This window comes from Oryzias melastigma, linkage group LG1, assembly GCF_002922805.2.
Source record: "Oryzias melastigma strain HK-1 linkage group LG1, ASM292280v2, whole genome shotgun sequence".
Taxonomy (NCBI): domain Eukaryota; kingdom Metazoa; phylum Chordata; class Actinopteri; order Beloniformes; family Adrianichthyidae; genus Oryzias; species Oryzias melastigma.
The window spans coordinates 17,103,502-17,113,118 of record NC_050512.1 but is presented as its reverse complement, the minus strand read 5'-3'; the positions used below and the strand labels follow the sequence as shown (position 1 = coordinate 17,113,118).

The following is a 9,617-nucleotide window of genomic DNA, read 5'->3' as shown; positions in this document are numbered from 1 at the left end:
GCAGTTAATTTTACAGATGCAGAAAATTAGTCATAAAATATGAACAATTGCTAAAAACTACTCTGTTTAGCTTATTTATGCTATTTATATCCAGGTAATCAACTTCTCTGACTTTGATTGAAGGGGAATGATATCCCAGCATTCATTTGCTCACAGCATTTAGCTTGTTTTGTTTGGCAACTCTCAAATCATTAAAAACTGTTTTAAAAAAGCTGCATTTATGTCCATTCTATTGTGCTTTTCAACATAATACTCATCCAAACCTGAAAGACCAAACACTCCTGTTTGATCTAAGGGGACCTCCAGGTAAAATAGTGACAAGTTCTTTCTAAACACAAGTCAGATTCAACATTTCATCACCACAGTATGTTGCGGTCACACCTTAGACACTCCCACCAACCTGTGTATATAAAGAGTCTTTTACAAGGACAATATGCATCAGTGCAGCATCTACTCTGAGTAACTTCTCAAGTAAGAAGTCAGAAAGAGACTTTTTATAGAACCATATTAATGTTGTGTATGATTTTTTTTAGACATACTAGTTGGAAAAGAATAGTTAAAGTTACTGTAAAATACATTGTGTTAGTCTTTCGTTGCAACAATAATTAACTTGTTTTATACATTATTTTCTGGCTTAAGTTATGTTTATGCTTATATTTAACTCTTTCATTCAAGATTTTGTCTGCTCCTGGGAATAAAGATGGTGAGTTATAAAGTCACTTTATTCACCGGCAACCAAGTTGCTGCTGGGACTTTCGACCGCGTCTCCGTAAAGCTGGTGGGCACTGAAGGAGAGAGTGAACGCAAATGGCTGGTGGGCTTCAAAGGGGCTTCAGCCTTCATCAGAGGAGCTGTAAGTCTGCAAGATCTGTTTTTTTTTTTTTTTAATTCTCTGCATCCTTTCTTTTTATTTTCTAAAGTTAGCAAAAGAGAGAAAATGTCTAGTCTGATTTACTGCTGCTTTGATAGTTTTAACCCAAAACATTCTGGTAAATTGTCATGGTTTTGTAGAGGTTACACCCCCTCTGCCCTTCTTTATAGGAGTCCTCCTTCACTGTGTGTGCCCCCACCTCTCTTGGAAAACTGGTTCTGGTAGAGGTGGACAAAAAGTCCCTTCCGCTCCTCCCAGAAGACTCCTGGTTTCTCACCAAAGTGGAGGTGAAATCCCCCGATGGAGACACGTTCACCTTTCCTGTCCACCGCTGGATCAGTGACAGCTCCGTGCACCGCTTCAGAGAGGCCACAGGTTTGAGGACACTGTTCAAGTGCAATAAACTACTCTGTAATCAAGAAGATGAGGAGGAATAGTGTTTCCTCCCTGTGCTTATCTGCAGTGTCAAACCTCAATGTTTAACCCTTCTCGCAGCTCTGAGGATCATTGACGACCAGCATCATCTTGGCAGGTACAGCCGGGAGCAGGAGCTGAAAGAGCGAAAGGAGAAATATCGGTGAGACCTTTCACTGTTTCATGGTTAGCAGAAAACTAAGCTGCTTCTTCCCTTGATTGAATATATTCTTATGTTAAGCAAGCAAGGAACCAAACAGCTACAGGATTTCATCCCAGAAATAGAAGGGATTCATGCTCTGTTTGTGTTTCAAAACCTAAACTTAAAACCTTTTGTTCAGCTGGCACGTGTATGCAGAAGGTATACCTCACTGCATCAAGGCAGATGGCCCCACTTCACTGCCAAGTGAAGTCCAGTTCTCCTTCACCAAAACCACAGAGTTCCTCTTTACCGCATCAACAGGGTAACACTTTCATTTTCTGCTATTATCATTAACATTTAGCTATAGTCAAAACTTCTAAACTGTCTTTTTGTTCAGGTTGGTAGAGCTGAAACTGAAGGGCCTCGATGGCTGTAAGAAGGGGTGGACTAGCATCGATGACATCGATCGGGTGTTTTGCTGCAAACAAACAGACATAGCAGGTAATATATCATCAGTCAATGCAGGTTATATAACTCATGTGAGTGTGAGAACACACCTTCAATTGGGGATATGAATGATTTTTCAAAGATTTCAAAAGAAAAAACACTAAATAGACACAAACAAAAACTCATAATTCCCCCTATCTAAGAGTTAACTCCTGCCCTCCCAAAGCAGTTACTTAGATTGAGTGAATGCTGCGCAAAAGAGCCAATCCCTGAACCCACAATGATCATCAACGATAGTCTGTGGTTGGAGTTTTCCATCCTTTTCAAAAAACCTAAACAGTTGTGATCAGTGTGAACTGCAATAGGATGAGAACTAGAACAAACTTCAAAATGCTTTAGAGCCAGCAACAGAAAATATGCTTCTCCCTCAGCTGTACCAGACCGTGCTTAATGAATGTTAAACTTCCTAGAAAAAACACAAGGAGGATGCAGAACACTATTTTCATACAGGATCATCAGACGATATCAAAAACCTTCTACTCCTACAGAAAATAAATAATAAAATTGACCCAATATACAACCCCAAAAAGTAGAACCACGGCCTTGGAAACAGTCCACCTGTACCTGTGTGTATGATCTTTATGTGGGGGAACACAAAAGCTGCACGTCAAGTGTTTTTTTGTTTTTTTTAAGCAAAGTCCTTTTTGTTGGATTCTTTGTCTCTTAGAGAATGATTAATGCTTTTCTTATATAATTCTGCATGGATGTTACTTTATCCTAGAGTTAAATTTGGTTGGTTTGAGAGTGGAAACAATATTAGTGTTTGTTTTAATTTATGGCTACAGGGTTTCGGTTTCTTAATCATATGATACTTCAACATGTTATCTCTTTAACAGTTGTTAAAAAAATTTAAAAAATATGTCTGTTCGTGCTACAGATTATGTCCAAGAACACTGGAAGGAAGATTCCTTCTTTGGAATGCAGTTTCTCAATGGAGTCAATCCCATCTTGATCCGGCGCTGCACAGAGCTGCCCAGAAACTTCCCCGTCACCGACTGCATGGTGTTTCCTTGTGGTCAGATGAGCTTGGCTGAAGAAATAAAGGTGATTGCTTTTTATTTTCTTGCAAGACGTGGACTTTATAGCCTTTCTATGAATCATAAAGTAGGAATTGAAGTTGTTGAAAATGTGAGACTTTTATTCTAATGTTGAGCTTTGGTAATGTCCATACACACGCTGAAAGAGTTGCAATAAATTTTGAACTTTTTGAGACAAAAAAAGAGATAAAAGTCAAAGTTTGAGTTGAGATTACCGTCCTTTTCCATTTAAATTTTACTTTTTAAATGTTATTTTGAATTTAAAACTTTATTAGCAAATCATCTCCTTGTTTCCATGTACACTTCAAACAGAAAGGAAACATTTTCCTGTGTGACTACAAGCATTTGGATGGAGTGAAAACCAACACAATCAATGGAAAGAAGCAGTACTTGATGGCTCCACTTGTGCTGCTTCAAAAAACTGAGAACAAGAAGCTGATGCCAATCGCCATCCAGGTCAGATCACCTTAAAAACCAATGTCAGATTTCTAATTAAAGGAATCATTCATGATTTTTTTAACGAATAAAAAGTTATGTTGTCTAACAAAACGTTCTTTCCTTCTCCTGCAGCTGAAGCAGGCGCCTGCAGAGGACAACCCCATCTTCCTACCCACAGATCCTGAGTACGATTGGGTGCTGGCAAAGATTTTTGTGAGAAGTGCAGATTTCAGTGAGCACCAGCTGAACACTCACCTGCTTCGTACTCACCTGCTGGCTGAGGTCTTTGCTGTGTCTCTGCTGCGCAACGTTCCGATGGTGCATCCTCTCTACAAGGTGAAGACTCAGAACTACATGGTTGTTTGTTGGTAAAAAAGATGCAAAAATCAAATTTAAGTCGATAACAGAAGGTTTCTCCCTCCTCAGCTCCTCATCCCCCACACTCGATACACTCTGCAGATCAACTTCCTAGCTCGAAACTTATTGATATCTGAGAAAGGATCTTTCACTCAGGTACAAAAACACAACAATAAAAAAGCACGACTGTTTCCTTTATTCTTTCTAATACTGTGGAGCTTTTCTGTTGTTTTCAGTTTGCTGCCTCTGGTGGAGAGGGAATGATGACAATCCTGAGGCGCTCCCTGTCTGCAGTCACATACACCTCCCTCTGTTTCCCTGATGATGTTGCTGAGAGGGGGGTGCAGGATGTACCAAACTACTACTACAGGGACGATGGGCTGAGGCTTTGGGAAATCACCTACAGGTACTGGTCTTACAGAAGAGGGTTGACCTTGTTTGGAGGGAGTTCTCCTCTCCTCTGTAGCCTTTTGCTTTACAAAACTAGCCGTATGGAAATGTTCTGGACAGAGATGGATCATAAAAACAACCATTAATAAAGCCCAGTTTGATGTTTTTTTATTTATTGCCACAGTTCTTTACTGCCAAATAAAAGTTGAATTGCTTGATAAAAAGATGTGCGATTAAAAAAAACAAGAAACATTAAATATTTGCATTTGAAATAATTAACTTCTTTATTCCCTAAAGGTTTGTGAAAGGAGTCATTGAGTTCTACTACAAGAACGACGAGGAAGTCCAGCAAGATACCGAAATACAGAAGTGGATTTCAGACATTTTCAAACACGGATTCCTTTCACAAGCGTGCACTGGTGAGAAATTTCAACACTTAGACTCAGTTTGGGGTAGATGTGGGATTTTCAAGTCAACGTGAATAAAATGAACAAGTGCAAAGTGAGAATATACACAATCAACATACTAAGGTTCCCATTGGGGCTTGAACGTAAGATATCTTATTGAGGCAATAGTGCTAACTATTACACTACTGTTTCAATGTACCTATAATTTAAATTGTGTTAAATTTTGGTTTTTATGTATTTCATTTTGAAAACAGTTTTAAACACTGGTGTTATGTTTTGTTTTAGTCTAATTCTTAAAGATAAAAGCATTACAATAATTGTTAAACGTATTGATACATTCAACCAGCTGTTTTTTTTTCTTTTTTTCATTCACAGGACTAGTCAGCATTGGTCATGGTTGTTTTACATTAAATGTTTGTCTATTGATACTCGAGGAAATTGTTTAGTTTACTGCAATCATTCAATGTTTGTCAAAAATGTAAAAACGCGTGGAGCATGTTTTTAGACTAAGGAAAACTCAATGTTCTATAATGTATTGAACTTGTGATATTCTCATTGTAAAGCCTTCTTCTAACCACTGCACCACCATGCTATCTCTGAGTACATTCCAACTGAATTATCTTCTTCCAAAATTACAAAAGACAATGATGTGTACCTTTGACACTCCTGGTTAAACATTCACCTTCAGGGTTTTTTTCTAAAAACATATTATGTCACAAATGTTTTAACGGAAAGCTAGTGGATAACATCAACTTTTGGAACCCAAAACAGGTAACTCCAGAGAAAGTTTAGTCCCGGGTAAGTTTGTAGGTTGAACTCAAACGTTAATAAAAAGCTAAATGCATTTTGGTAAAACATGGAAACTTAGTCTTTTCCTGTAAATATTACATTAAAGATCACAGTAATGATCATCATCATTTTCGAATTCATTGCTGTTTACAGACATTACGGTAAAATACTGCTAAGTTTACAGAAATAAAAAAGAAGTGATACATATAAAGAAAAAAAACTCAAATATGTGGTATCCGGGGATACTTTTGCACTGTCCGCTTGGTTTATTACCATGAGTGACGACACATGTAAACAGTTTTTGTGCATGTTAGGGAAGGCATGTCAAAGTTAATCCAAGCTGGTAAGAAAAAAAATGGTGTACTTGTTTGTGATTCATCATATTTTTGTGGACATTTTTCTTGCTATGTTCTAATTCACAGTAACTTTGAAATTCCAGTTGGATTTACACTAATTTCCCACAATTCATTGGCGTTCACACTAAAATATCATACAGTCTTTGTGCAGTATTTTACTGCCTAAATTGCTGTAAAATACTTCACAGAAATCTGTTACAGTGTGTTCACATAGCAGTTTTACAAATGATTTACATGTTATGGACTTATTTTATTTGCTCTCATCCCGTTTAGGAATTCCACAAAGCTTCACAAGCGTGGCGCAGCTGGTCAAATTCGTTACCATGGTGATATTCACAGGCTCCGCCCAGCATGCTGCAGTCAACAGTGCACAGGTGAGGGATACGACTGTGTGAAGTCCCGTGTTCAAATCCCGGACGAGCCCCCAATTTGTTACGTCTGGCTCTGGACCGTAAAAAAATAAACGGGGAGACGATGTCGGTTTTAGTGCTTGAAGTACTTTAATATGCTTAAAAATCTGTTTTAATGACCCAAGGATGATTCTATGATGATGATTTTTAACATGAAACTGCTAAACATTCATTCTCTGCAGTATGACTACGGTGGCTGGATGCCAAACACTCCCATCTCTCTGAAACGGCCTCCACCAACCAAGAAAGGGGTAGCGAATGAAGACACCATGCTGGAAACTCTGCCAGACGTCAACGTAACCGTTCAGGGCATGGCCACCTTGTGGCTCCTTAGCAAGCAGTCAAGTGATTTTGTAAGTGGACAAAATTTGTAACTAAATTCCAGAAAATAAGACTCTGGTAAATAATACTGCATTTGATTTTCTCAGGTCCCCCTCGGCAATACCCCCGAGCAGCACTTCAGCGAGGACACTCCCTGTGAGTTCATCAAGAACTTTCAAGCAGAGCTGGAGGAGCAGAGCAGAAGGATCAAAGCCAGAAATAAAAAACTGGAAGTGCCGTACAAATATCTGAACCCAGAAGAGGTGGAAAATAGTGTTGCTATTTGAACATGAATGTGATCCTAGATCAACTGCCCTTACCAAAAATAAGTACATTTGAAGTATATTTTTAAAGTATACTTAAGTATAGAAAAGTATATTTCCTAAAGAGTATCAAGTGCACTCAGAAAGTATACTGTCAGTTTACTAACAAGTATTCTTGGGAATAAACTGGCCCACTTTTAGTTTAAAAAAGTATACTAAGAAGTATACTTAAGGTACCTTTCTAGTATAGTATTACTTTGCCGGCAATAAACTCTATGCTTATGAAAGTAAACTTTGAAGTATATCTAGTGTAGCTTTTAAGGTTTTATTTTAGTTCATAAGTACTGATTAGTGTATTAAAATTAAATTTTAATGTACTGGAAATATATCCAGAATACATCTACTCCACTTTTATTGTTTTGTATGAAAATGTTTATGGACAATGGCAAATATAGGCAAATACGTTTAGAATTTTAGTATATTTCTGAGTATAATCCAAGCCTACTTAACATGAACCTATGAACTTGTAAAGTTTATCGATATAAGTACTTAAAAAGTAAAATAAAATTATACTTTAAAAAACGTGAGTATACTTATTTTTGGTAAGGGTGATAAAGAACTTTCAGTTTTTGACCTGATGAAACTTGAATGTTCAGTCAGTTTAACACATTAAAACGAACCTGTAAAGGATCAGATCAGAGAAACAAACAAAAGTGTTGTCCTGTTGGAACTCCTGTTAGATGTTTTGCATTTATAGAGCATCTCAAATATAATACTTTTTTTTATCTTTTCATTTAAACTTTCTTAGAAAATTGTTTTAGGACAAAACCTTTTTTTTGCCAAGTTTGAAATCATTTTTAAAATAAAATCAAGGAATAACACCACTTTGTCAAATTATCATGACAATTTTACATTTTAAAAATCTTCTTAACTGTTAAAATCATTTCTGTGACTGATTTTCTTTAATTATTGATTAAAACATGACTTCAATATAAAGGTCTTTTATAAATAAACTAGACTGAATCAATTCTATTTGGTTTTTATGAGTGTGAAAAAGGCCAAATTTGTTAACATAGCAACTATTTTTTTAAATAATGTATTGAAAATGTGTAAATGACAAAACATTTTTTCAAAAGAAGAACATTTGGAAACATTACAACCAAACAGTAGTTTAATTTTGAAAATCAGAAACAATACTTGATCTTGTTGGGAATAAATTTGCAGGGAGCTTTTATTCAGCACCCATCCATGATCCACAAACATAGTCAAAACTGAAAACACAATTCAGAATGTAGATTTTGCTCTTTAATACTTTGGTTATGAAGGATGTGGTCAGATCTGAGGGGAGGGAACTGTCAGGAGTCCAGTGAGCTTCAGCTTGTTGATTCCTCCGTCCAAGATACAAACCCGAGGAAAATTCACCTTGACGAGGTGTGAAGCGAACTGAAAATACAATTAAAACAGGAAAAAGAAAATTATTGTTTACTCTCCAAAAACTGCAGAACTTAACAAGTGAGATGAATCTTTGACTTCCATCCAAACTTACAAACCTAACAAGTTTCCTCAAAACCTGTAAGATTTAGGGACTAATTTTACTAGTCAGTTCATTTACTTTACTAATAACAGATAGAAGAAATATAGTGTTTTATTTTAGTGTTTTTGTGTGCTTTTTAAGGAATAGTGACTAAAAATGACATGTTAATGTAAATGTTTAAAGCGACTGAGTTTTAAAGGAAATGTATAAGAAAAGATAAAATATGTGGGCCATAACTAAGACGAAGAAAGGTTAGGGTGAAAAGCAAAAAAAGGGATTTAGTAGAAGATGAACTGTTTTCTGTGTAACAGTGGGTTACAAAAGAAGAAAATACTAAAGATCAGAGGCAACAACAGCCAGACACAGTCATGTACAGCCTGTAAACCACCTGCTGACGGAGGAGTGAGACACCACGTCCTTAAGAACCATTAAACGACAGGCTTGAAGACAGGTGATTTATCCGAAAAACATTTTTAAACCCACACCAAAGCACGGCAGGAGTGGAAGCTTTCTGCCATCTCTGAACGGAGATGCCTTTCAGAGACACCCTTAGGACCCAAAGACATGCTGCAACAATGGACTAAAAGAGCGCCGAGCCAGGAGGTGTAAACTGTAAACAACCTCCAGTGATCCTCATCTTCAACAATGGATCTGGGAGGCTCCACCTGGAGCTACGTTTCAGAGACAGACACAACCCACACATCTGACTGCTGAATGCACCCCTACACCTACATACCAGAAAAATAAATACAATATAGGAAACATATGATTCACTCTCGCTGCGTTTGAGAAGGATTCCAAAACAGCTACAGAGAGTCTTTCTATTTTTGATGAATGGTTCATTACGGAGCAGCAGCTGTTACACGAAACCCAAAGCGAGCCGTCAAAACAGACAAAGATTGTAACTTTTAAGCAACAACTATAATTTGAATCAAGAAATACTCAGAAATGCTAAGCTTAATTTTCTTTATATGTCCTCCATCATGAAAAAAGTTTCTAGTAGTAAATGTAAACTAAAAACCTAATTTTGGTGTTTTATCTTTGCTTAAAGATTTCTTGGTGGACAGTTAAACAAAAATTTGACCTTTTGAATGGCAGACAAGCTCACGTGTTCAACAAAAAAAATGCTCAAGTGAAGCACAATTCAATTAAAATTGCCTCATTCATAAAGCTCTAATCCCCAGCAGGATCCAGCATGTACGATAGCAGGGCTCTATCATTAGATTATCAAGATGGAATGCAAAAAAAAAAAAAAACATGAATTCTTTTTTATTTTCAGATATTCATTGTTAGATTGGTGATGACCTGAGGTGCCCACTTCTTTAGGATTAAAAATATTTTTTTTTCAAATCTGTGTTTGAATTCCTTCTTGTGCATTCTT

The 9,617-nt window shown here is 36.9% G+C and overlaps 2 protein-coding genes across 3 annotated transcripts in view; one reads left to right on the top strand and one right to left on the bottom strand.

The window, feature by feature from the left end:
• Positions 1-435: 435 nt before the first annotated feature.
• On the top strand, positions 436-7,595 carry LOC112157166 (polyunsaturated fatty acid lipoxygenase ALOX15B). The gene is made up of 15 exons (XM_024289757.2): positions 436-471; positions 676-853; positions 1,042-1,246; positions 1,367-1,448; positions 1,627-1,749; positions 1,825-1,928; positions 2,812-2,978; positions 3,284-3,427; positions 3,542-3,745; positions 3,836-3,922; positions 4,003-4,172; positions 4,454-4,575; positions 5,982-6,082; positions 6,301-6,471; positions 6,547-7,595. Exons 2-15 carry the CDS (start codon positions 701-703, stop codon positions 6,724-6,726), a joined length of 2,013 nt encoding a protein of 670 aa, XP_024145525.1. The 5' UTR covers positions 436-471; positions 676-700; the 3' UTR covers positions 6,727-7,595.
• Positions 7,596-7,855: 260 nt separating this feature from the next.
• The window catches only part of tbck (TBC1 domain containing kinase), a 21,701-nt gene continuing 19,939 nt past the window's right edge, over positions 7,856-9,617 (bottom strand). For both annotated transcript variants that reach the window (XM_024289755.2, XM_024289756.2), the window contains exon 26: positions 7,856-8,145. In XM_024289755.2, the coding sequence (XP_024145523.1) occupies positions 8,035-8,145 (111 nt within the window). In that variant the 3' untranslated portion in view covers positions 7,856-8,034. The remainder of the gene's footprint in view (positions 8,146-9,617) is intronic.

What these genes read in the sequence shown, in the direction of transcription:
- LOC112157166 (XM_024289757.2), top strand. Translation starts at nt 701, where the DNA reads ATGGTGAGTTATAAAGTCACTTTATTCACCGGCAACCAAGTTGCTGCT. An exon ending in CAAACAAACAGACATAGCAG is followed by an intron (nt 1,929 to 2,811) that starts GTAATATATCAT and finishes TTCGTGCTACAG; the next exon opens with ATTATGTCCAAGAACACTGG. An exon ending in GCTTGGCTGAAGAAATAAAG is followed by an intron (nt 2,979 to 3,283) that starts GTGATTGCTTTT and finishes CACTTCAAACAG; the next exon opens with AAAGGAAACATTTTCCTGTG.